Source organism: Hippopotamus amphibius, chromosome 8 (assembly GCF_030028045.1).
Source record: "Hippopotamus amphibius kiboko isolate mHipAmp2 chromosome 8, mHipAmp2.hap2, whole genome shotgun sequence".
In the NCBI taxonomy this organism is placed as follows: Eukaryota; Metazoa; Chordata; class Mammalia; order Artiodactyla; family Hippopotamidae; genus Hippopotamus; species Hippopotamus amphibius.
The window spans coordinates 113,022,595-113,050,109 of record NC_080193.1 but is presented as its reverse complement, the minus strand read 5'-3'; the positions used below and the strand labels follow the sequence as shown (position 1 = coordinate 113,050,109).

At 37.7% G+C, this 27,515-nt stretch overlaps 1 protein-coding gene across 1 annotated transcript; it reads left to right on the top strand.

Annotated features, from left to right (window-relative positions):
- The first annotated feature begins 155 nt into the window (after positions 1-155).
- Positions 156-27,034, top strand: C8H2orf88 (chromosome 8 C2orf88 homolog). Its single transcript, XM_057746155.1, has 2 exons — positions 156-179; positions 26,581-27,034. The coding sequence occupies exon 2, from the start codon at positions 26,731-26,733 to the stop codon at positions 27,016-27,018; it is 288 nt and encodes a 95-aa protein (XP_057602138.1). The 5' UTR covers positions 156-179; positions 26,581-26,730; the 3' UTR covers positions 27,019-27,034.
- Positions 27,035-27,515: the final 481 nt, after the last annotated feature.

Here is a 27,515-nt window from a genome sequence, read left to right as displayed (position 1 = left end):
CTGCCCTTGCAGCTGCACCGCGCTTCGCTCCGGGCCGGGCCTCAGCTCGCCGCCCGCGCCGACGCCGACCCGCCGCGGGGCAGCGCCGGCCCGGGAGCCGCAGAAGCGCCGGGTGCCTGCTCGGTCCCCGCCGCCGTCCAGACGCCCGAGGGGCGCGCAGCTGCCCGCCGACGTGTCGTGTAAGTGAGCACGTGGGGGGTGGGCGACCCGTGCGTGTCCGTAGGTCTCTGCGCGTCAGTGTTGCCTTTTTGACGTTCAGTGGCAGAAACCTGTGAGTTACAGGAGGCTTTGAGTAAACCGGACCTTTCGTGGCCAGCTGGCTCGGCTGGAGCCTCGCGTCTCCGGCTCCTAAGGAAGAACTTAGCCCCCGCCCCTTCCACCTTGTTCCGAGCCCTCAAATTCAAGGTTTTGCATTATGAATTGCAGTTTCGCCTTCCTCCCTCCTTCCTACTTGAAGAGTGAAGATTTTCAGGTAAAAGATTTGCCTGTGAACTCTTAATTTGTGTGCCAAGCTGTCAAGCTTGTGCTTTGAATGGCATGTAATGAGCAAAGTGTGAGCTCCTGTTAGAGCGGTGGGAGGCTGCATCTCGAGGTGAATTATGATGCAAATGGCAAATAAAGCGCAGTTGACAGTAAGATCCTTCAGCTGTTAGCGAAGGGCCCTGAGAAGCAGAGCCGAACAATTGGAGTTTGTTTCTCTTATGTTTCCTGTATGCCCCCTCCCCATCCTTTATGGAAATAGGTTAACATAAAATTGTAAACCAGTAAACGTTCTCCTCAAAGACCGCATCCTTTCAGGATCTGGTATTTATGGTATTTATCTTAGGGAGCATTTTAGTTAAGAATTCAGAGGAATAAGGAGTCTACTTTGATTATGACAAAGTATAAATCACATCAAGATCAACAGCTGAATATATCTAATTTTTGTATGAGGTTGTTTTCAAGTACCTGAAATAGGTACATATATGGATGGAAAACAACGTTAACATTCAGATATTCTGCCTGACATATTCAGCAGAATGGTCTGTTAAAACAATAACTTCAGCCTTTAACTTCTTTGTTTTGACATCAAATGAAAATTACTTATTAGGCCCACAATCTTATAACAAAAGGGTACTTTAAAATCATAGACCAGCCTCCAATCCATTTTAACATTCCCTCTATTTCACTTCCGACGGACCCGCCGCACTTTGAGGGAGCGCTTCAGTGACAGGGAGCTCACTGCCTTGTGAGGTATCCCTCCTGTTATTGTTAGCAAGGCCTTGTTTACACTGAACTGACAACTGCTTCCTTGGACCTGTTTCTCATTAATCTTACTTTTGCCAATAACCCTCCAACTTGTAAAATCATATGTAGAATTTTTCAGGAGAGAAGATTTAAAACTTTCATCCATCTGAAAGAGTCTATGACCAAAAAACTGTTAAGAAATGAAAAGTCTAAAGTGGTACAGACTAAGATTTTTGTCTCTTTTACTTGACAGCCTTTCAGTTCCCCAAGCTTTGGCTTCCTCATCTGTAAAATGGGAGTGATAATATACTCTATCTATAGGGTTGCTGTGAGAATTTAATGAAATAATATTCATAAAGTACTTAGCATAGTTGCCTAGAAGTCTGTAAATGTTAGTTATCTTCACTGAATAATATTCACTGTTTCCTTCCTTACCTAAGACCTTTCTCTATGCTAAAGATCCTTAGCCCCGAATTGAATTCATTAATTCCATCTAGTCTGAACAGCAGAGAGAGCAATGAGTTCCTATCTTCAAATAAAATTGTCTAATTTTTAATCGGTGTTTGTAGAAAATACACCAAAGTTGACTAAAAAAACTCCACCACCACCACCACCACCCCCGCCCCCCCACCACACACACACACACACACACACACACACACACACTTTACTGTCAAGGTAGGCTTTATTCATTTTTTAATTATGCAGTTAAACATTTCTTGAATATGAACTTTTTTGCCTCTTGTCTTCTATTACTTTAAGCCTCTCTCCAATTTCCAGTTTATTAGATGTGTTTTAATCTTGATTGCAGCTTTCATCATGTTAACTCTCCCTTCTGGTTTTGTGTCACCTGCACACATGGTGAGTTTGTTCACCAGACATTCGAGTCATTGAAAATACATGGGACAGGTCCTTTTGCCTTGGTGGCACATCTAGAAGCCTGTGGCATATAGAAAGTCCTGGACTTCTGGAGTTTGGCTTCTAGCTTTGTGACCATGAGAAACTTCTTTTCCATATGAATAAAATGAGGTCAGGAACATCTGCCTTTCAGGTAACTGTTAGAATTCAAAGTAATGTACTGAAAGTGCCAAGTACAGTACTGGTTGGGAATCTATTTGGCCCTCAGTAGATATTGCTGAGACAAACTAATCAGCTGAACTCAGCTAGCACTGTCCTTCAGATTATTCTTCTTCATAAGGACATTATGAGAATAATTTTAATCAAATGCTTTGCTAAAATTAAAGATCTTGAGTATTCTCTGATCTATCACAAAAGTGATGTTAGTTTTTAAATGCCTGATTCATAGTAAACTCCTAGTTCCTTGACATCCCCAGTATTTTTCCCCCTAAATAGTCCCTGTTTTCTGCTTAAATCTTGAATTTTGCCAGAGAGCGGTATCAAATTAACTGGTTTGTAATGCCTAGGAATTCTAATTCTTTCCTTCAATTTTGAATTTTTAAAAAATTAAGAGAAAAAAGTGTGTTTGAGCCTCTAGCCCCTTGAGACTTCCCTCCTTCTCCATGTTTTTCTGAGGTTGTCAGAATATTTTTGTGCTTACATCTTCCGGTTCTCCCTGGGATATAATTCACCAGATTTTGAAGACATGAATTATTTTAAAGTGACTTCTGCTTGTACCTTGGTTCTCTCTTAAGGAGGTTTCTTCTGTTCTTTCCAGCTTAAAGATAATTTGCTTTTAAGAAAGCAAAACAGTTGCTGAGCAGTTTTGCTTTCTTTCTCTAATTAATTAATATACCATCTGCCTTGGATTTGGAATTTTTTTTTAAACTGGAGCTGGTTTTCCATAGTAGGAGTGATATGAACAGAATGGTGGTAGAGAAATACAACCAATCATGGCATTATAATGTTGAAAGTCTGGGGAATAATAATTAACTAGTCAGTATCTGATATAGGGAGAGTCTGTACTTTAAGAATTAATTTATTCCTTACAAATTAAGAGTTGTAAAATAAAGGATGTTTCACAGGGGCTGAAGATAATATAAATTGGTGAATCTGTATGGGTGCCAGACACAAGGGAGTGACAGAGTCCTGTGAACTGGAGAGCAAATGCCCAGCTTAGAACTGTTCTAATTCAGAGCAGTTGGAACATTACACTGGCCAAACACTGGCCCTAACACTACTGTGAGTTTGTGGCTTTTGCTTGTTGAAAGAGACAGAACTATGTATATAGTTCACTGTTTTATCCCCAGCGTCTAACACACTTTGAAGCACATGGATATTTGATAAATAGCCAAATTTTAATTAGCATTCATTAAGTGCCTCTATGTGGAGAGCTGTTCTGTGCAAAATAATAAAAGGAGAAATGGCTACTGCCCTTGAGGAATCTTTTATCTCATTTGGGGAGGCAGCACTTATAAATTAGACTGGACAGGAGTTCAAGAAGAATTCTGGGTAAAGGTTTGAGGAATTCCGGGAAGTCTGCATGAAGTAGATGGGATTCCTCTAGCCTTGAAGATGGCACAGATGTGGTTTACACAGGGAAGAGGGGAAAGGGAACTGGGTGGAGATATGGGACAGGTGGTGTTATTCAACCTCAGGGAAGGCCTTAAGGAGAAAATGAGCATGGGTGTGTGTGGTAAGGATAACAGCTTGAGGGGGGAGGAAGTTTCCTTGGATTAATGAGAAATTAAATCCAATAGGTGAAAAGAAGTCTTTTTTAAAAAATTGGGGGTGGGGTCCTTGTTTACTTTTATTTTTAATTTTTTTTAAAATTTTCTTTGGAGTATAGTTGCTTTACAGTGTTGTGTTAGTTTCTACTGTACAGAAAAGTGAATCAGCCATACGTGTACATATATCCCCTCTTTTTTGTTTAAATTAAATGTACCTCTGCCCCACCTTACCTCCACTCCCCACCCTGAAATATTGTACCATCAGCTACAGAGAGTAGGAACTCTATAATGACTCTTTAGGATTGTGTTATACGTATCATGAGAAAATTATCAAAATTTAAACAGCAAAACTTTCAAAATTCTTGGTCCTTTGACCTAGAATCCAAGTGGATTTGGATACCATGTTTTCCCATGTCTCTACATAAGAATAATGGTTCTTTTAAGTATTCAAAATTATGTGTACTACTGCCTGGAATTTGATTCAGTGCATAGCACTTAACACAGCACTTAACACATTTAATATTTATGCCTCCTACTTGTTCTGAAAATTTTGAGGTGTTTTCACTACAAAAATAATAATAGCTAACAAAAACTAATCTTGAATATGTAGGGAAGGGAAAAATCATCTTCCTCTACTCTCTTAGGGTAATTGTTGGCTGGGCCTGCAAATCAAACTGATAATAGATTAACAGGAGAAAAAATTTAATTACCTGTGTATGCATGGGAGTTCACCAATAAATGTGGTTCAAGGAAATGTTAGAATTGTGGACTTACATATCATCTTAACAAAGGGTGATATGGTGTGGAAAGGGGCTAGACTAAAGAATGGGGGTTGGGGCTCCTGGCATGACAGTGAGTTCTGAGAGGGTGGCTAGAAAATGTATGATAAATAACGGTTGTTTGTTTTGCAGATAAGAATTGTCTCCAGAGTGGTTCTCTTCTTGGTAAAGGCAGGGGGGTGGGGGGGGGGGAATTTTTGCCCTGCTTTTGGATAGAAAGGTGGAGGGCGGAGAACTAATTCCCTTTGGCTCAAAACAAGCCTTAGGCAATGTGGCATATTTTGGGGTGATAAATTCTGATCCCTCTCAAATTCCTTAATGATTAATTGAGATAAATAGAATTTAGTGGCTCAGAAAAATGTCAGTTAAGATTATTTGATCAATTAAAATACTAAGACTTAGGTATTTTGGACCAACCTTGAATTAGAAACTACTTATTAAATTTCGAGTGAGGCAGAGTGTCTACCCTCCATCAATTCATAGGCTTGTGAGAGAGACTGACAGATACATCATCCAGCCCAGTGGAATGGGATGTGCGTTCATACTGAAATGTAATTCTGTAAGGATCTACATTTTTTTAGGATTGTTTCAGAGTATATGGCTTCCACCTTTAAGGGAAGTTTGAAATTGGGGTATCTGATGTGTTTCTTGTGGTTGGACTTTCGTGGAGGCGATTGGAAGAACTGTTCAGAACCAGGGGAGTGTGAGTTACCCAAAATAATCTACTCAGATGTCATCCTTTCCTTCCTTTCCACAGTGTTTTCTTCCTTCCTCTTACCTTATTATAAGTTTAGTAATAATAGTAGCAGAATAGCTGCTGCATTTCTATGGTGCTTTATGTTTTTTCTTATCACTATTCACGGGGAATTGGAGGCAGGCATTATTACCCTTAGTTTAGAGATGAAGAAGCAGAGTCTCAAAGAAGCAAAGAAAAACTCCTGTGGTCACATTGCTAATTAAATTCCTCTACCCTTTTTTAGACAAAAGTTATGTGAAGAACTTAGGGTAGAATCTGTAGGTTTTTCTGACTTTTCTGAGCTTAAAATTACACAAGTTTGCTGTGCATGATAAATTTGTCTCCTTAAGCCCAGTGAATTTCAAAGAAAACTCTGTGAGAAAAAGATTTTTATGCATTGATTTTGAGTATAAAGTCATTTTGTTTAGTGGAGCCTTTTCAGTTAGGTATTTTGTAATATCAAGGTATCATTTTTTAAAAGAACCTCATCGGTATCTTGGATGAATGACCTGACTGCACTCAGAGAAATGAGAAATGGCTTCACAAAAAATAATTTTGTTTACCAAATCCTAAATTCTGAAACAACTTTGCCCTTCTTCCCGTACATATAACTGTAATAAAAAGCACACTTCATACTGTATATAGAAAAACACTTTCCCCAAAGTTGCTATGGGCTAGAATGTAAGATTCCAGCATGTTTAAGTAGATCACAGATGATAAATACTGAGTTTATGGGAGATACAGGAGTTGCTCAGCTTTGTAATATCCTCATTTGTTTGTAAACTCTGCTCTTCTGGAACCAGTGCTGTGGAGCACATCTGTCATATCCCCTCACAGATGTGTTCTTGCTTCTGAATCCTGCATTAGTTTAACTCTCATTGACTCAGCATGAAGGCTTCTTCTTTAAAAAAAATTTAGATATACTATGGTTTTATTGACTTTTTATTTGCTAATTGAATGCTATCACCTAGATCTTGATATGGGTCCGTGCTATTCTCTCTCTTCACAAAATGGTTGAGTCTTTTTTTTGGCACACGGGCTTAGCTGCTCCGCGGCATGTGGGATCTTCCCGGAGCTGGGATCGAACCCGTAACCTCTGCATTGGCAGGCGGATTCTTAACCACTGTGCCACCTAGGAAGCCCCTGGTTGAGTCTTTTATTAGCATTAAATCTTGGTTTGAAGAAGCTAAAATGTATTATATCAAATTATTAGTATGACTTTTTTGAAAAATATTTCTCATGATAAAAAATAATATATGCATTTGAAAAAAATTGGGAAATAGAGAAAAGCATGAAGAAGAAATTTAAATTACCTATAATCCCACCATCCAAAGAGAAACACTGTTGATGTTTTCCTGTTTTCTATTCTTTTTAAACCATATATGTTTTAAAAATTGGAATCATAAATGTATATTATAGTCTTATACTTTTAAAAATTCACTATAAATTGTGAAGACTTGGAAGAATCTTCCAATCTTTGTAAAATTTTCTACTATATTTTAGGAGGCAGATTGTAATATTGTCAGTATTTGGTGTCATTTCTTTAGCTAATGATAATTACACTTAAATTATATGATACTACAAGGCAGGCTTATAATAGTCTTGAAAATATTTTCAATGAATGGAAATGTTGTAGGAAATTATTAGTTCAAATAAAAAATATGTGAGTTCACAGTCTGTTTTTAAACAATATTTTTGTTATTAACAGGCTGAGTTTTTAAATTGTTTTGCTATGGATAAATAAACTATTTGACCAGTAATTTTAAAAGTTAACGTGAACATTTCCTCATGTTACTAAATATTTTTAAAGTTATTATTTATTTTTGCATCATGAACTACCCTAAAACTTAATTGCTTAAGATAACAAACATAATTATTTCACAGTTCCTATGGATCAGGAATCTGGGTACAACTTAGCTGAGTACCTCTGCATCAAAGTCTCTCACAGATGAGTTGTCAGTTGGGGCTGTAGTCTTATCTGAAGGCTTTACTGGGGGCAATCCATCCAGTTGCTTGCACACTGCCGTAGAGAGATTTCCTTGAATTTCTTGTCTTATGGGCCTTTCTGTAGTGCTGCTCACAACACAGCAGTTGGCTTCCATTAGAGTGAGAGAATAAGCGCAGGACAGAAGTCCTGGTTTCTTTGAAACTCAGTCTTGGAAGTGACATCCCATGACATTTGCTATATTCTTGGTAGAAGTGAGGCATTAGTCCCATATTTAAGGGGATTAAACAAGGCCTGGGAATTCCAGGAGGCAAGGATTGTTGAAGGCCGTTTTAGAGACTGCTATAGTTATTAATAGTTCCATAATATTCCAGGATATGGACATATAACAGACCTCTTATTGTTGGGCATTTAGGTTATTTTCAACTTTTCTTATCATAAAGGGGCTTTCATGAAAATTGTTATGTGTAAATATTTGTCTGCAACTTGGATCACTTATTTAGGATAGATTTCTGAAAGTGGGATATTTGGCTTAGGGCTTTTAATGTGAATTGTTATGCTACTGTTGAGCCAATTTGCACAGCTAACATCTGTGTTTGAGAGTGCTCATTGCACCCTATCCCCTTTAAGACAATTCTTTTGAAGAATGGGTTTGTGAAACAAATTGTTCCATAATTAGGCAGTTTACTTGAATTAGCACATATGAAATGTGAAAGGAGGGCACTGTGATACAGCAGCTAGATCCCTGAAACTAGAATCAAAAGATAGGGATTTTAGAACAGGCAGTGCATTTGGTCTCTCATACAATGTCATCAAGGTCACATGCTTCCCCAGGCAGGATATTTAACCTGCTTACATATAAAATTATACATCAGTGTATTTTGTAAAATGAGGAAAAATAATTCCTTTCTGTTGTATAAATTAATTATACCAGGGAAAGAGGAAGAGGGAAAATGGAAATGAGATATGCTCAACAGAAACAGAGGTAGATGGATAATATACTCTGAAAAGCTCCAGACACTTGGTTGTCATTTGTAACTTAGGGCTGTGCACATTCTGTTGCTCCCCTTCTAAGAGTATTGGAATTTTATTTAGAATATCTAGACTTAAATTATTTAAATCAGTTAACATTTACGGAGACCCTTCATTGTGCTAGGCATACAGAAGTGAAATACAAAGATAAGCGATTACTTATTACCCATCTTCTTTCATAAAGAATTTAAGTGGTGTGGCCATATTCCTGCCTTCAAGAGTCTAGGCACAAGGCTTCCCTGGTGGCGCTGTAGTTAAGAATCTGCCTGCCAATGTAGGTGACATGGGTTCGAGCCCTGGGCCAGGAAGATCCCACATGCCGCAGAGCAACTAAGCCCTCGAGCCACAGCTACTGAGCGCACGTGCCGCAACTACTGAGCCCACATGCCGCAACTACTGAAGCCCTCAAGCCTAGAGCCCATGCTCCACAACAAGAGAAGCCACCACAATGACAAGCCTGAGCACCACAACAAAGAGTAGCCCCTGCTCTCTGCAACTAGAGAAAGCCCAGGCACAGCAACAAAGACCCAACAAAGCCCTCACCCCCAATTAAATAATTAATTTTTTTAAAAAAGAGTCTAGGCACAGACTTGTAAACAAACAGAATGAGAAAAGTACAGTGATGGAGATAAGTATGTTATGGAAACCCAAGAGAGGGATAGAGTAATATTAGGTGGTGGGATGGCCTTTACACAGGAAATGTGCTTGAGATGGACACTTAAGAATGGGTCAGTTTTTAAAGAGATCTGTGCAAATAAAGGGAAAAAAATAAGAAAGCCATTTTAAAAGAGAAAGCATTTTACAGATGTGCTGTAGGAGTCTATGGAGTAAATAATTGGCTTAGTACATAAGGGTGAGTGGATTATGATTTTCTAATTGTAATGAATTGAGGGCTGAGCATTCATTTTTGTGTTATGTTTTATTAGTTTCACGTTCTGACTGGGGCTCAGATTCCTAGTGTCAGCTACATGATCTAAAGAATAGTCCAGTTGTAACAAACTAAAGACAATATTCTGACATTGTTACCCAGTTCCCCCACCCCCACCCCATCTCCGTTTAACAACAGCTGCTTAAGGAGCTGGCTTCAGAATTTTACAGAGCTTAATTCATGTGTCCTGAGTACAGTTGTGTCATTTAGTTAGGACATGACATGACTGAGAAATGAGTATAGAATATAAAGTTTAAATGCTTTACAATCTTAGTGGTGATCTAAATCAGGTTTTCTTCAACTAGTTGGTCAGAAGCTACTCTTCATTTCCTGCAAGCATTTAGATTACAGGGCTGGAGGAAAAACTGCAGACTGAAGTCATAAATAGGAGTTGTCAGGTGAAGCCAGAGTTGTACCCAGAGTTAAGCCTGTTTATTTCCCTTCTCCACCTGAAGGACCTGGTAAATGAGTTGAAGCATTGACCCCTGACTTAGGTCTGTCACCCAGTTCTAACTGTTTAATATCCCAAATGACTGTCAGCATTCTTAGGTTATAATTCTCTTTCCTTAATTATAATCCTAAAACATAATAACTAAAGCACTTAATTAATTTGATGTTCGTAGGTTTAGGGGACAGTCTGAGAGAGAGAAGGAAATAATACTGAACACCTTCCATGTTCCAAGGCGGTTCTAGATGCTTTACATGTAGAAGCTCACAACTTTTATAATGAACGTCTGAGGTAGACCCCCAACTTAGAGATGAGGTCATACCACACAGCTGTTCTCAGGCTTGTTAGAATCTCACATATCATCCTTTCACTCCTCAATGTTATTTTCTCTGCCTCTCCATTGAGAAAATTTGGCCCCAAATGTTACTTCCTGAAGAGCCTCCTGACTGCCCTGCTGTGGAGCAGTTGCACGCAGCACGTGTGCTGTGCCCGGGGACGAAACCAGCTGTTCATTTTACAGAGACCATGCAGCAGTGCCCTTGAGGTGACTTTCAGGCAGAAACAAAATCACATGTGCTGTTTTTTCTAGCTTTTACTTTTCTGTGAGTATTAAATTTGAGTTCATTTCTGTTTGCCACTTTAGCTGGTGTCATTTGATCCTGTTATGATCAATGATTGTCAGTATTACCAGTACAAAGTCCTCTGTTTACTATCTGATTTTCACGGACCCCTACAAGAAGGAAAATATGCTCTTAGTGCCCATTATTAGAGAACAAATAATGACAAACATGCTGTTAGGAGCTTCGTTATTTTTTTTTAAATGAACTCCGTTATATTTTTTAATGAATTGGCATTCTAATTAATTGCGTTTACATTGAAATTTGAAAGACAGTATATTCATTAGGTTTTTAAAGACTATAATGTGTTTTTTTTCAATATTATATATATGTTTGCATTAATTCAGGACTGGGGCCCATTTTAAGGTATAACTTGAGATGTAAAATGTCTTAAAACCTTTTTAAAGGCTTAGAAGATGATATAAAGCAGGACAACAGTAATAACCATTTCTGTTAATCTGGTATTTAAGAAAGACTTCCAGAGATTTAACCTGTTCATTTTCAGAGCAGATTTTGGAAGTTACTTTTTTTTTTTCGCTAGAGCAGTGTGGTTTGGCTCCACTCATATTCAAGTTATAACTTTTTTTGTGACACTTTCCCTGACATATTCCCAAGGAGCTTACTCACCAGGCTCAACCTGATGACACTGTATCCAGGATGGAGGACCGCAGCTCCAGTATGAACTATGGGCTGTGGTAAATTGCATCTTCTGTTTGAAGGATCTAATAGAAGACCCAGTAGTTGCTAGATCCATTCCTGAGGGAAGTGCCAAGGCTATGGCCTGACACACCTTATATACTTAATGCTTTGAGGCTTCAAAATAACATTGAGGGAACAAAGTAAAAGGGGCTTTCTTTTCTTTACATATGACTCTGATGTGTATGTATGTATATATGTGTGTGTGTTGGGATTTGGGGGAGGGCATGGTGGGAGAAAAGGCATCTTTATATTTTATTTCTGCTGGCAGTGGCATGAACAAATGGCCACTTCACATATTAGGACAAGGATAAAACTAAGGATCCTTTCTGGGCATCGGCACTCATTATAGCCTGAATAAGTTGTCATCTCATTCTCACTCTATCTCCCTTTGATTTTATTTTGTTAAATAAATTTTGAAAGCACTTATATTGATGGATATTGGTCCTGAACACATAGTAGAGACTAATAAATACTGGCTAGATTGTTGAGGAACGTTCTTACTGACAACTCTTTATGTATGTTAAGATTTTAAACTATAGTATAAAAGAAATTGATTTTCAGCATTTTTCAAAAGTGTATTTTAAAAAATACTTCATACTTCTGTATCAGCTAGTTTCAATGACAAGAGAGCCAAAATACTTTTCTTAGCTAATATCTAGCATTAAGTATATCATACCTTCAACTGGTAGCCTGGTAACTTTCCGACTTCACAGATGAATAATACAGTCTAAGAATTAACTTAGAAGAGCTCATTCCACATGCTGTCTTAAGAAGGTCAATCATGTAATCTGCTCAACTGTTAACTTGCATTAATAGCTAACACTGTTGAAACTATTTCTTCATTACGAATCAACTTTCTTATTAGGGGAGACTGAAATTATACAAAGTTTATTCTTCAGTGCCGTACAGGTTGGAATTATTGCCTTTTTTTAAAGGTCATTTTATTCACATTTATTAGTTCACATCTATAATTTTATTTATTTATTTATTTATTTATTTATAGCTGCACCACACAGCTGGTAGGATCTGTTTCCCAACCAGGGATTGAACCCTGGCCAGAGCAGTGATCCTAAACACTAGGCCACCAGGGAACTCCCTATCATTGCCTTTTAAGATGCCTGTCAAGTGTTTGAATAGCTGCCACCATGAACAGCAGTAGCATAAACTTTTTGTTTTTGGCTCTGACTTTCCTTTCAGGATCACTCTTCCTTACTTATGATAAATCTCAAGAGGCTTTTGTAGAACAGGAACCACAGAATTAAAATATGATTAATAAAAATATGGGGTTACCAATCCTGTTCTATAAGGGCAACTGCATCTTTTCTAAGCATGTGATGATGAGTAATTCCGTTAGACAGTTACTGGACCAGTTGATTACATAATGACATGAATGTATCAGTGTCGTTTTATCCAAGATAGGACCTGAAGGCCAGAGTTGACAGCTAGTCCTAGGGTAGTGGTCTCTGGTAGCCTGGGAAGCTCTGAGCCATAATGCCTCTGCAGATGGAGACCTGATCAAGGACTGGGCCAATGAGCAGAGAGTAACAAAAGACTGAGAAGGAGCTATGTTGGTCTCTGTTTGCCAGAATTAACGTCAAAACTAGAAATGGGGAGGGAGGTTCTATAAATTCAATAGTGGGAGGATGTTTAACACTTAAAAACTGTAACCCATGATCAGATGAAGTATTATTGGAGCAACTGTTACTCCCAGAAGAGTCTGGAATTAGGGATGGGAGCTTCATGCTTACTTGCCAGTGTGAACTCTCTGGGTCAGTTTCCTCTGCAAATACCCAGGTCTGTCTGCTTATTTGTTCTGTTAGTTGGAAAGAAGGAGATGGTAAACATGACATAAATTAGTAAACTGAAGTGGTGAACAACTATAGAACAGTAGTCTTCTATCTGTGATAGAAGCACTACCACTAAACTAGGTTGATGGCATAAATATTTTACCATTTAGGTATTTTTGAGATCCTGTAGATAATCAAGATATGTGCTCAAACTAAAGACAGTGTTGTAGGGATGGAGTATTGCTAATCAGTTTCCTTGGAAAGGTTGTCTGTCCCTCTCCCCACTCCACTCCCATTAGCTACAAGTTCAGGAACACTACTGTTAAGGACAAAGGACTCCCACATCCAATTTCCAAACTGATTGTTACTGACATTATTCCAAATCAAAGCACTCGACACTTCAATCAAGATATAGAACATTTCCATCACCCATAAATTTCTTTCATGCCCCCTTCCAAGCAGTCCTTAGCAACTCCCACTCAAAAAAAAAAAAATGCTATGATTTCCTTCACTGGGTTAGTACTGTTCATTCTTTAACTTCAGATAAATATGACCAACCTTCTGTATCTGGCTCAACATATTTCTGATATTTATCCATGTGGTTGCATGGATTTTATTGACAAGTTTTATTCCATTTTATGAATATCCCAATTTGCTTATCCATTCACCTATTGATAGACATTTGAGTTGTTTCCAGCTTTGGCTTTTATGAATAAAGCTGCTATGGACATGGGTATACAAGTTTTTTTGCAGACATGTTTGCATTTGTCTTTAATAAATACCTAGAAATAAAATGCAGGTTCAGTTCTTTAAAGTGGCTGTACTGTTTTCCACTCACACCAGCAATATATGCATGCCACATCCTCACCAACACTAGGCATTGTTGGGCTTTTTAATTTTAGCAAGCCTAGTGAGTGTAAAATGGTATTGTTTTGAAAATACCTTTTTAATTTTTAATTTACGTACAGTAAAACTGACTATTTTGGTGACTAGTTCTATCAGTTTTGATATATGTATAGATTCATACAGTCACTGTGACAAACAGTTCTACCACCCAAAAAAATTCCCTTTTGCTGCCTCTTTGTAGTCATATTCTCCTCTTACCCTAACCCCTAAAGACCACATGTGGCCTGTCTCTATAGTTTTACCTTTTCTGGAATCATGCAGTATGCAATAAACAGAATCATGCTACATAAAACTTTTTAAGACTAGCACCTTTCAATCAGCAAAATGCCTTTAAGAGTCATCCATGTTGGTATCAGTATCTTTGCTGTTTTCATCTTTTGGCAATTATGAATAAAACTATGATAAATATCTGCATAAAGCTTTTTAATGTGAACACAAATTTCATTTATCTAAATACCTAGGTGTGTTGCATTATATGGTAAGTCGTTGTTCCAATTTTATAAGAAAATGCTAAGCTGTTTTCCAGAGTGGCTGTACCATTTTGCATTCCCACTAGCAATGTATGAAAGTTCCAGTTGCTCTGCATACTTACCAGCACTTGGTATTGTATTTTTTTGTATTTTACCCATTTTAATAGATGCGCAGATGTATCATACCATGGTTTTAATCTGCATTTTTCTAATAGCCTGTAATGTTCAGCATCTTTTCATGTTCTTACTTGCCATCCATAGATGATGCCTTGGGTTAAAAGTCTGTACAAATCTTTTGCCTATTTAAAAAACTGGGTTGCTTTCTTACTGTGACTTTTAATAGTCATCTTTTCTAGATTGAAGTCATTTGTTGGGCAAATGATTTGCAAATATTTTTCTCCGCATCTGGGGCTCATCTTTTTATTTCCTTAGCTGTGTTCTTCTCAGAGCAAAAGTTCTCAATTTTGATTTAACCAAGTTTATCATTTTTTTTTATGGTTCACACTTTTGGTGTCATATCTAGAAACTCTTTGCCAAACCGAAGATCCTGAAAATTTTCTTAATGCCTTATAAAAGTCTTATATTTTACATGTAGATCTATGACTCCTGTTAAGTTAATTTTTTGCATAAGGAGTATGGTATAGATCTTTTTCAGGGGGTGGGGCATATGGCTGTCCAGTTTTCCTGTTTGTTGAAAAACTTACCTTTTTTGCATTGAATTATTTTTGCACATTGGTCAAAAATCAGTTGACCATATTTTTGTGGGTCTATTTCTGGACTTTTCTGTTCCGTAGATTTGTGTGTCTGGCCTTTCACCAATGTAGCACCGTCTTGATTACTGTAGCTTTTAATCATTCTTAAAAGTGCATAATGTGAGTCTTCTAATTTTGATCTTTCTCAAAATTGTTTTGGCTATTCTCATTCCTTTGCATTTCCATATACAGTTTAGAATCAGCATGTTTAAAACAAATCCTGCAGGGATTTTAAATGGAATTTTAGAATCAGTTTGTCGGTGTCAACAAAAAAGCCTCCTGGAATTGTGCATGTGTGTATGTGTGTGTGTGTATATATATTTATGTATATATAATAAATATATATATAGATTTGGGGAGAATTGGCATCTTAACAGTATTATCTTTGAGATCATGAACACTTTATCTCTCTGTTTATTTAGTTTCTTTTTCTCAGTAACAATTTGTATTATGTAAAATATACAAATACAATACATATGCATATACAATATAGTTTTCTTTCATACATTTTTGTTAAATGTATCCCTAAGTGTTCATATTTTTTTATACTATTGCAAATGGCACTGATTTCATCTTTTAATTATTCACTAAATATACAGAAATAGTTGATTTTTTTAAATAAACAATTATTTCTTTTTTTTAAGAATTGTTTTATTTATTTATTTAGGCTATGCTGGGTCTTAGATGTGGCATGCAGGCTCTTAGTTACGGCATGTGGGCTTCTTAGTTGTTGCATGCAGACTTCTCAGTTGTGACTAAGTTGTAAGACTCCATGGAGAGTCCCACAGTTGATTTTTATGTATTAATTTTGTATCATGAGACCTTGCTAAAATTATTTATTAGTTCTAGTAATTTTTTCATATATAATCCTTAGGACTTTTTACATATTCAGTCATGTCATCTGCACCCTTTTATGCTTTTTTCTTTTTTCTGACACCCTTTTATGCTTTGTATTTCTTTCTTCCCTCTAGTACAAGATTAAATAAAAATTGTGATATAAATAGAAATTGTAAGAATAAACATTGTTGCCTTGTTCCTATTGTGGAAAAAGTTCAGTCTTTCACCATTACATTTAACATTAGTTTGAGGAAGTTTCACCTATTGCTAGTTTGCTGAGGATTTTTATCATGAATGTTGTTTTATCAAATGCTTTTTTTCCATCTATTGAGGTGATCATCTGGTTGTTCTTTTTTTATATTAACACAGTGAATTATATTTATTGACTTTTGAATGTTACGTTCAAAATTTACATTGCATTCTGGTATAAATCCCACTTGGTCATGATGTAGTAACCATTTTATATATGCTGGATTCAATTTGCCATTTAAAAACATGATAACTGGGTCTCTGTTCATGAGGGATATTGGCTTGTAGAGTGTTCTTGAACTGTCTTTGCTGGTGGTAACAGGGGAATCCTAACTTCATATAGAATGAATTTGAAATCATCTTCCTCTATTTTCTGGAGTTTGGGTAAGATTGGTATTATTTCTTTCTGAAACATTTGAAAGAATTCAGAGCTTCAGAGGTGTATTTTGAGTGTGGAGGTTTCTTCTTGGAAAGGTTTAAGTTACAAATCCTATTTCTTTCATTGATATAGGGCTATCAGACTTTCTATTTTCTCTTGTGCCAGTTTTGATAATTTGGTATGTATAAAGTTCATAATATTCCCTTCTTAGTCTTTAATATGTATGGAATCTGTAGTAATGTCCTTTTTCCTACACACATCTCGGTTATGCATGTCCTCTCATTTTTCTTGATCAGACTAGATAGAGACATCTATTTTATTAGATCTTTTTAAAGAATCACCATTGGTTCCATTGATTTTTCTCCCCTATTTGCCCTTTTCCTTTGCTTTGTTTTCTGCTCTTATCTGCATTATTTCCTTCCTTCTACTTAACTTTGGGTTTAACTTTTCTTTTTCTAGCTTTTTAAGGTGAAAGCTTAGATCACTGATTTAATCCTTTTCTGTTACAATAACTATCAGTTTCTCTCTAAACGTAAGCAGTGCATTTAAAATTTTTTGATATATTGTGGTTTCTATTATTTGGTTGAAAATATATGTTAATTTAGAAATGTGATATTTAGTTTCCAAGTATTTGGGGCTTTCCTGGATATTTTATTATTTTTGTTTTTTATTTAATTCTGTGGTTGGTGGTAGTTGGGAAATATACTCTAAGATTCCAAGCTTTTGAAATCTGTTGAGACCATCATATAGTCTATCTTGGTGAATGTGCTATATGCAGTTTATAAGAACATGTACCCTAGGGTTGTTGGATACACTCTTCTATAAATGTCAAGTAACTCAAGTGGAATCCTAGTGTTGTTCAAAACTTGAATTCCTTATTTTTTCCTTTAGATATTCTATCAGTTACTGAGAGAGTAATGTTTATTTCTGTCTTTAATTCTGTCAGTTTTTCCTTAATGTATTTTGAAGCTCTGTTGTTAGTTACATATACATTTGATTATCATGTCTTCTCCTCACTGACAAATAAAATGTCCCTCTTAATTTAGTAATACTACTGGTCTTTGAAGTCTGCTTTGTCTGATATTTACACAGCCACAGTGGCTTTTTTATACTTCTTGTTCACACTGTATATCCTTTCTAACCCTCTCCTATAGGTAGCATATAGCTGAATTTTTTTTAATAGACTTTCTTTTTTTAGACCAGTTTTAGATTCACAGCAAAATTGAGCAGGAAGTGCAGTTACCCCCGTGCTGCTCCCCTTGCCCACTCCAGTACACGCAGCCTCACCCACTATCAACATCCCACTCCAGAGCGTTAGTCAGTGAACCTACGTTGACATAGCATGGTCACCCAAAGTCCGTAGTTTACATTAGGATTCATTTTTGGTGTTGACAGTAACTGTTCTCTGGATTTAACTCCTGGGTGTTATCTCCTAAGAGTCTTATAGTTTCCTTTATATTTAGGTCTATGATTCACTTTGAGTTAATTTTTGTGAAAGGTGTTAGGTCTGTGTCTAGATTTTATTTTTTACATGTGAATGTCCAGTTGTTCCAGCGCATATTGAAAAGACTGTCTTTGCTCCATTGTATTATCTCTGCCCCTTTGTCAAGGATCAGTTGACTACATTTGTGTGGGCTGGATCTTATTTAAGTAGACTGCCTTTTAATTGAAGTTTTAAGTCCATTTTTTTCAAGTAATTTTTAATATCTATGGGTTTAAGTCAGCCACTTTGCTGTTTGTTTTCTAATTGTCCCATTTTTTTTTTCTCCATGTCATCCTTTCCTGCCTTCTGGGTTAAAGGTATCCAATGCCTCATTGTTTTTAAGCCATGCTTACAGTGTCTATTTAGTGGCTTCTCTGTTCAGTATTTAAAAATCTTTCCACCTCCCCTTTTCAGATTGGCTACATCTATAGATTTATGTTCAAGCTCACTAATCTTTCTTCTCCAATGCCCAATAGCCCATACAGTGAGTTTTTCATTTTAGTTCTTGAATTTATTTTTTGTGTGTTTTGTTACAATTACCATTTCTCTGCTGAGATTCTCTATTTGTTCACTCTATGATCATTTTTCTTTTATGTCTTTGAACTTATTTAAATAGCTGCTTTACAATTCTAGTAAGTTCTGTTAATTACCAAGCGCTAGGTCATTTGGTGATCTGTTTCTAGTAACTGTTTTTTTTTTTTTTTCCTTGAACATGGGGTACATTTTCCTGCTACTTTGCATTACTAGTACGTTTTTATTGTATGATAGACATTGTGGATGATACCTTGTAGGAATTTGGATTATGCCATCTTCCTTTAAATGGTATTGAATTTTATTCTTCATCAGAACTGTTCGTTTCAGTTTAGTCCAGTATGGCCCATGGGCTAGCTGCCTGTTTTTATAAATTAAGTTTTGTTGAAACGTAGCTATTGCCCATTTGTTTATATATTATCTATGGCTGCCTCTGCACTACAAGAACAGACCTGACTAGTATAACATAGACCATATGGCTCACAAACCTAAATTATATATTATCTAGCCCATTAATGAAAAGTTTTGTCAACTGCCGAGACCAGCTCGGCGACTCGAGGCGAGTGACGGGTGCCGCAAGCTTGAAGAAGACACAGACACAGACTGAAGAGAAAAGTGGGACCGGGGGGCTCAAGACCTCCCGGATCAAGAGCCCTGCTGACTCATCCCAGGTTGCTTTTATTGAGTTCTTTGGCTAACATTCTCAGGTTACACCCATAAACAATCAAAGGCCTCACATGACTGAGGCAATTATCTTTGTTTACTTCCTGGGTCCGAGTTGAGCAGGTGTGGATTTGAGCTGGGCCTGGAGAGCAAAACAGCCCTGGGGGCAGGAGACCTCTCTCAGATATTGGGGTTCTGTGCCCCACCCCTGTTGGCCCCTCTGCGACTGTGCCTGTCTTAGGTTGTTCCTCCCTTGAGGAATCTTACCCGTCTCTGGCTAACCAGTCATCCTCCAGGGCCAAACAGGGTGATATAAGGAAGGCTCTATGCACCATCCCTGTTGGCCCCTCTGCGGCTGTGCCTGTCTTAGGTTGTTCCTCCTCTGCTCAAGCAGGACATTCTGCATCCCATCGCTTGGCCCACATACTTTAACATTTTCAAGGTTTCAGAAAGGCTCCTGAATGTCTTCCCACAGTCAACCTCTGCTCTGGGGTTCACTTCTGAAGTGTTACAGAGAGTAGTAGCTAAATGCCGGAAGTGTTCAGTGAGGTTTCTTCATTTTGGCTGGTATGGAACTCCAAGACATTCCCCAGCACTGTCAAACTTCTAGCATCACTGTTCAATTCTGAGTCCCAGAGCAAGTACTCTTTTGCTAGGTCTTACAAATCTTTTTTGTATATGCACACTTCAGACAAGTACTCTTGGTGATGATACCAAACCTAGGCTTAGGTCTATTTGTCCAAAGCACAGCAAAGCTAATCTACTGACATCAGGTTGTGGTGAAGGAAAGTTTATACAGCATTTATTGCAAGGTGCCCAGTGTGGGGCCAAGAAAGGAGAACAAACAGCTCATGGTCCAAATCCCTGAACTCCTTCATGGCTTCTGGTGAAGGGTTTTTGGTTTGTTTTTTTTTTTTTTTTCTTTTAAGAAGTTTTATTATGTTACCAGTGTTCAGATTAATTAAGGGTGTTGTAATGACAAATAGGAGGATACAGAAACTGTTTAAAACATTTTTGTTAAAAAGTGTCAAATTTCTTTTTTGTTGCTGGATATTTTGTCTTTGTTATATTGGAGTATGTATAATATTAATATATAACAGAATATATATAATATATATTATATTTCTTTTATATTGGAGTATAGTTAATAATTTAGTTTCAGGTGTACAGCAGAGTGACTCAATTATACATATACATGTATCTATTCTTTTTAAAATTCTTTTCTTAAAGGCAAGGTGAGGGAGAAGGTCACAGAATGTGTGATCAGCTCGTGAACATCCTTCTGATTGGTTAGTGGTGAGGTAACTGGATGGCATTTTGGGAGTTAATATCATCAACCTTCTGGTTCCAACAGATCTAGGGTCTATATGCTGGTGGTCAGCAGGCAGTTAACTTCCTCCACCTGGTGGGGTTTTAGTATCTGCAAAACAACTCAAGGATGTGGCTCAGGATATTATCTGTAGCCCTTGAAGAGGAACTAAAGGTCCTTGACTTTGTTTCATTGCTAAGCTATTATTATTTTGTCTTGCTCAACTGTTTTCCTTTGCTTCTGTATTTACTCTTTGGAACTCGGGGAAGGCCTAGGAGGCTAAAGCTTGTCTACAAACAAGAGGCAGAGGACACACGAGTCTGTCCCTTGGAAGGCCCTGCAGGGTCCTCCTTGGTTTCAGTGAGACCCTACGCAAATTTCTGCCTCCCTCCTCCCAGCTCCCTTTTTTTCTTGAACTCTCTTGTAATTTCATCTGCTTCAGTAATTCAGCCTCTGGCTCTGTAGCACAGCAGAATTGACACTCTGCTTGGGCTCAACCTTCCAGTGATAATGCTGGAAGATGCTCCCAGGCAGAATCTCAAGATGATCAACTGTGGGATTTAACATCACGTGTTTCCCGTCTTTTGGGGATCAGAATCCTGTGCTGTTGTTCATTGTCTGAAGATACCTGCCCACAAATATTTTGTCCAGCTTTAAAGTTATTTGTGGTGCAAGGATAATCTGGCATTACTTTTATCATGATAAGATAAAGCTGCTTTTGGAAAACCAAAAATCTGAGAAAACACAGAATAGTCTCATGTCCATTCAGTGACAGCATTCCATTGGGAAGTTTAGAAGGCACATCACAAGCGTTGTATCCTATTGACTGTCCAAACATCAAACAAGAGTAAGATATTTAGGGGGAGAAACTTTTAAGCTAATTTTAAATTAATCTAAGCTTTTCATATAATTTCATAATATTTAGTTGGTTATCTGTTTTAAATATAGCAGTGTGTACATGTCAAGCCCAAACTCCCAATTTATCCCTCCCCCCACCTTTCCCCTTTGGTAATCATAAGTTTGTTTTCTAAGTCTGTGAATCGGTTTCTGTTTTGTAAGTTAGCGTCTTTGTTTTTTTTTTTTTTTAGGTTCTGCATATAAGTGATGATATCATGTTTGCCTTTCTTTGTCTGACTTACCTCACTTAGTGTGATAATCTCCAGGTCGATCCCATGTTGCTGCAAATGGCATTATTTCACTCTTTTTAATGGCTGAGTAATAGTCCATTGTATATATGCACCACATCTTCTTTAGCCATTCATCTGTCAATGGACATTTAGGTTGCTTCCATATCTTGGCTATTGTAAACAGAGCCACAGTGAATGCTGGTGTGCATGTATCCTTTCAAACCATGTTTTTCTCCAGATATATGCCCAGGAGTGGGATTGTTGAATCACATGGTAGCTCTATTTTTAGTTTCTTAAGGAACCTCCATGCTGTTCTCTAGTGTTTGCACCAATTTACATTCCCACCAACAGTGTAGGAGAGTTCCTTTTTCCCCACACTCCCTACGGCATCTATTATTTGTAGACTTTTTGATGATGGCCATTCTGACTGCTGTGAGGTGATATCTCATTGTAGTTTTCATTTATGTTTCTCTAATAATTAGCTATGTGGAGCATCTTTTCATGTGCCTCTTGGCCATCTGTATGTCTTTAGAGAAATGTCTATTTAGGTCTTCTGCCCATTTTTTGACTGGCTTATTTGTTTCTTTGATATTGAGCTTCAAGCTATTTTAGAGATTAATTCCTCGTCAGTTGCATCATTTGCAAATATTTTCTCCCATTCTGTGGGTTGTCTTTTCATTTTGTTTATGACTTCCTTTGCTGTGCAAAAGCTTTTGCGTTTAATTAGGTCTCATTTGTTTGTTTTTGTTTTTATTTCTGTTACTCTAGGAGACAGATCAAAAAAGATCTTGCTATGATTTATATCAAAGAGTGAGATGATCATATGGTTTTTATTCTTCAGTTTGTTAATACAGTGTATCACACTGATTGGTTTGCATATATTGAAGAATCCTTGCATCCCTGGAATTAATTCCACCTCATTATCATGTATGATCCTTTTAATGTGTTGTTGGATTCTGTTTTGTTAGTATTTTCTTGAAGATTTTTGCATCTATATTCATCAGTGATGTTTGCCTGTAATTTTCTTTTTTGTAATATCTGTGTCTGGTTTTGGTGGCCATGTAGAATGAGCTTGGGAGTGTTCCTTCCTCGGCAATTTTTTGGAAGAGTTTCAGAAGGATAGATGTTAACTCTTCTCTAAATGTTTGGTAGAATTTGCCTGTGAGGCCATCTGGTCCTGGACTTTAGTTTGCTGGGAGTTTTTTAATCAGTTTCAATTTCAGTACTGTGATTAGTCTGTTCATATTTTCTGTTTCTTCCTGGTTCAGTCTTAGAAGATTGTACCTTTCTAAGAATTTGTCCATTTCTTCTAGGTTGTCCATTTTATTGGCATATAGTTGCTTGTAGTAGTCACTTATTACCCATTTGCATATTTGTGGTATCCATTGTTTTCATTTCTGATTTTATTGATTTGAGCCCTCTCCCTTTTTTTCTTGGTGACTCCGGCTAAAGGTTATCAATTTTATCTTTTCAGAGAACCAGCTTTTAGTTTCACTGATCTTTTCTATTGTTTTCCTTTGTCTCTGCCATTTATTTCTGCTCTGATTTTTATTATTTCTTTCCTTCTACTAACTTTGGGTTTTGTTTGTTCTTCTTTCTCTAGTTGCTTTAGGTGTAAGGTTGTTTGTTTCCTGACATAAGACTGTATTGCTGTAAATTTCCCTTCAAGCTGCTTTTGCTGCATCCCATAGGTTTTGGATTGTTGTACTTTTGTTTTCACTTGTCTCTAGGTATTTTTTGATTTATTTGATTTCTTCAGTGATCCATTTATTGTTTAGTAACATATTTAGCCTCCATGTGTTTGTGTTTTTTACAGGTTTTCTTGTAGTTGATTTCTAATCTCATAGCATTGTGCTTAGAAAAGATGCTTGATATGATTTCAGTTTTCTTAAATTTACCAGGGTTTGCTTTGTAGCCCAGCATGTGATTCTGGAGAATGTTCCATGTGAACTTGAAAAGAATGTGTATTCTGCTTCTCTTGGATAGAATGCTTTATAAATATCAATTAAGTCCATCTGGTCTAATGCATCATTTAAGGCTTTTGTTTCCTTATTGATTTTCATCTGATCTGTCCATTGATGAAAGTGGGGTATTAAAATCCCCCACTATGATTGTGTTACTACCGATTTCTCTTTTTATGGCTGTATTTGCTTATATACTGAGGAGCATCTATATTTATGTTGGGTACATATATATTTATACTTGTTATATCTTCTTGGATTGATCCCTTGATCATACGTACTGTCCTTTTTTGTCTCTTGTAACAGTATTTTAAAGTCTATTTTGCCTGCATATTGATACTACAGATTTCTTTTGATTTCCATTTACATGGAATACCTTTTTCCATCCCCTCACTTTCAGTCTGTATGTGTCCCTAGATCTGAAGTGGGTCTCTCATAGACAGCATATATACAGGTCTTGTTTTTGTATCCATTCAGTGTCTTTTGGGTGGAGCATTTAATCCATTTACAGTTAAGGTAATTATATGCATTTTCTTAGGCCATTGTTAATTGTGTTGATTTATTTTTGTAGGTCTTTTATCTCCCCTTTCCTCTTCTGTTCTCTTCTCCTGTGACTTGACTAACTTTAGTATTGTGTTTGGATTCCTTTTTTTGTGTGTGGGTATCTACTGTAGATTTTCAGTTTGCCGATACCATGAGGTTTTGATATAGCACTCTATATATAAACAAGATTGTTTTCAGTTGCTGGTCTTTTAATTTCAAATGCATTTCCAATATCCTGCATTTGTACATTCCTCTTCTCATGATTGCTGGTTTTGATATCATATTTGCATTGGATGATTTCCTGCCTTTACTATATGTTTGTCTCTACTAGTGAGCTTTTCCATTCAGTTTTCTTGTTTCTAGTTGTGTCTTTTTTCCGCCTAGAGACGTTCCTTCATTTGTTGCAAAGCTGGTCTGATAGTGCTGAATTCTTTTAGCTCTTGCTTGTCTGAATAGCTTTTGATTTCTCTGTGGAATCTGAATGAGAGCCTGGCTGAGTATTCTTGGTGGTAGTTTCTTCCATCACTTTAAATATATCATGCCACTCCCTTCTGTCCTGCACAGTTTCTGCTGAAAAATCAGCTTGTAACCTTATGGGAATTGCCTTGTGTGTTATTTGTTGCTTTTCCCTTGTTTTAATACTTTCTCTTTGATTTCCACTACTCTTCCAGCTCACTTATCCATTCTTCTGCCTTATTTATTCTGCTACTGATTTTTCCTACTGTATTTTTCCTTTCAGTTATTGTTCATCTCTGTTCTTTAGCTCTTCTAGCTCTTTATTAAACATTTCTTATATCTTCTTGGTCTGTGCCTCCATTCTTTTTCCAAGGCTTTGGATCATCTTTACTATCATTACTCTTGAATTCTTTTCTTGGGTAGATTACCTAGCTTCACTTCCCTTAGTTTTTCTGGGCTTTTATCTTGTTCCTTTGTCTGGGACATATTCCTCTGCTGTCTCATTGTGTCTAACTTTCTGTGAGTGTAGTTTCCATCCTGCAAGCTGCATGGTTGTAGTTTCTTTTTCTCCTACTGTCTGTCCCCTGGTGGATGAGGCCAGTCTAAGAGGCTTGTGCTGGCTTCCTGGTGGGAGGGGCTTGTTCCTACCCACTGGTGGGTGGAACTAGGTCTTGTCTTTCTGGTGGGCAGAGCCAGGTCAAGGGTTGCATTTAGCAGGCAGCTGTGAGCTCAGGAAGACTTTAGGCAGCCTGTCTGTTGATGGGTGGGGCTGTTCCCACCCTGTTGGTTGTTTGGCCTGTGACTTCCCAGTACTGGAGCTGACAGTCTGTTGAGTGGGGCCAGGTCTTGATGAGAAAATGGTGGCCTCCAGGAGGGCTCACACCAATAAGTACTTCCCAGAACTACAGCCACCAGTGTCTCTGTCCCCACAGTGAGCCACAGCTGCTTCCTTGGGAGACCACCTAATACCAGCAGGTAGCTCTGGCCCAGGATCCTATGAGGTCACTGCTTTTCCCACTAGGTCCTGGTATGCATGAGACCTTGTGTACACTCTCCAAGAGTGGAGTTTTTTCCCACCAGTCCTGTCAAATTCCTGTGATTAAACCCTGCTGACCTTCAAAGCCAGATGCTCTGGGAGCTCCTCCCAGGCTTGGAAGGGGTCCGATTTGGGGCTCAGAACTTCCACTCCTGTGGGAGAACTTCTGCAAGATAATTACTTTCTAGTTTGTGGGTCACCCATCCAGCGGGTATGGGATTTGGTTTTATCATGAATGCACCCCTCCTACCATCTTGTTGTGCTCCTTTAGGTTCAGTGTTTTTATTGTAGATGGCTGTTCAGCAGTTGTGATTTTGGTGTTTTTGTGAGATGAGGTGAGTTCATGTTCTTCTACTCTACCATCTTGTCCTTGCTTCATAATTTCATAATATCTAATCCAGAAGGAAAAATAGGTGGCTTTGCCACATCTAACTTGTGTTGTTTAGAGTTGGCCCTAGTGTAAAGACCATAATTCTATCCCACGCTGAGTTGTAAACATGTGACCAAGGGACAAAGCCTGACACAGCCCAAGATGTGCAGGTGCATATTGATATGCTTGTTTCCCTCAAAAATATAGAGCAGGGTCAGAAAACATTTACTCCGAAAGGCCAGAGAGTAAATATTTTAGGCTTGCAGACCACACAGTCTCTGTCACAACTAGACTCTGCCACTACAGCATGAAAATAGCCATGGACAGTATGTAACAAATGAGCATGCCTATGTTCAAATACACTTTATTTGCAAAAGCAGGCAGCTAGAATTTGGCCAAAAGGCTATATTTTGCTGAACCCTGGTGTACATAATTAAATCTAAGGTAGCAAACATTTGTTTACAGTTTTATAAAATTTTCATCATCTTGAAAAAACATTTTCCTATTTCTAAACTGCCATTTTGGAATGATTACCTTTTCTTTCTATTTATACAATAAAGCTGTTGTTACCTTACATTTCCTCTGAGTGATGGAAGTGGTAAAGATCTGTTTCTACTTGCTACCTAATTGTACAGTATTTTGCATTCTGTGACTTCAAAATGAAACTTCCCTTCTCTTGACAGATAAACACTACATGTGAACACTGATTTCTGAAGTGGCCTGGAGAGGAAAAGCACTGGTCAAGAGCAAGTGGACAAATGCTTGGTGTTTTCCAAAGATGTTACTGAAGTAGTCTTTGCTACTGCTTTCCTCTGCTCAAAGCTCTTCATAACATGGGCTGCATGAAATCAAAGCAAACTTTCCCATTTCCCACCACACTTGACAGTGAGAAGAGGCATGAGAGTGAAGAAAACTTTATGCCTGAAGAGAGATTTCTACCCAGGATGCCTTCTCTAGTTACTATCAAAGAGGAAGTGAACGAACCCCCAGGGCCTGAAATTGTGGTCTGTGAATTTGCACACCGCCTGTCCCAGGAAATCTTGAGTGACGCCTTGTTGCAGTGGGCAGGCAACAACCTCAAGTACTGTGACATCCCATATATTGAGAGTGAGGGGCCTTGACACTTCTGTGTAGGATGCTGACACTTTCTCGAACTGTGGATAAAGTTGGTGCTAGTTTACATGAAATAGCAAAAAACTGGTGTGAATAAATACAGATAACTCCATCTGGGTGTAACGAAAACTATTATGATAGCAACAAGAGTCTAAAGTTAAGTATTTTGAGCGGTTCTACATTAACAGCAATTTCTATCTCCTTGGTCTTGGATTTTAGTCATTAAAGGGTAAATATAAGTCTTCTGGTGCCACAGTAGTCAGCTGTGTGTCACACTACTTTCTTCCAGAGGCAATAGTGCCATCACCAAAGAAATAAGAATTTTAAAAGAATCCCGGGTTTCCTTTAAAATCACTATTTGTCAATTTATACAAAAAACCACAAGGTATGAAAGAATTTTTCTTGAAATGCCTGGGCAAGGGAATAGCACTCAAGCCATAGTTGTTAACAGTGGGTATTGTTTGTCAAAACCTTTTGAGTCAAGGATCCCTCCTTCTTAACACAA

Bases quoted from the DNA above. Each gene is read 5' to 3' on its own strand.
- C8H2orf88 (XM_057746155.1), top strand. From the start codon at position 26,731: ATGGGCTGCATGAAATCAAAGCAAACTTTCCCATTTCCCACCACACTT.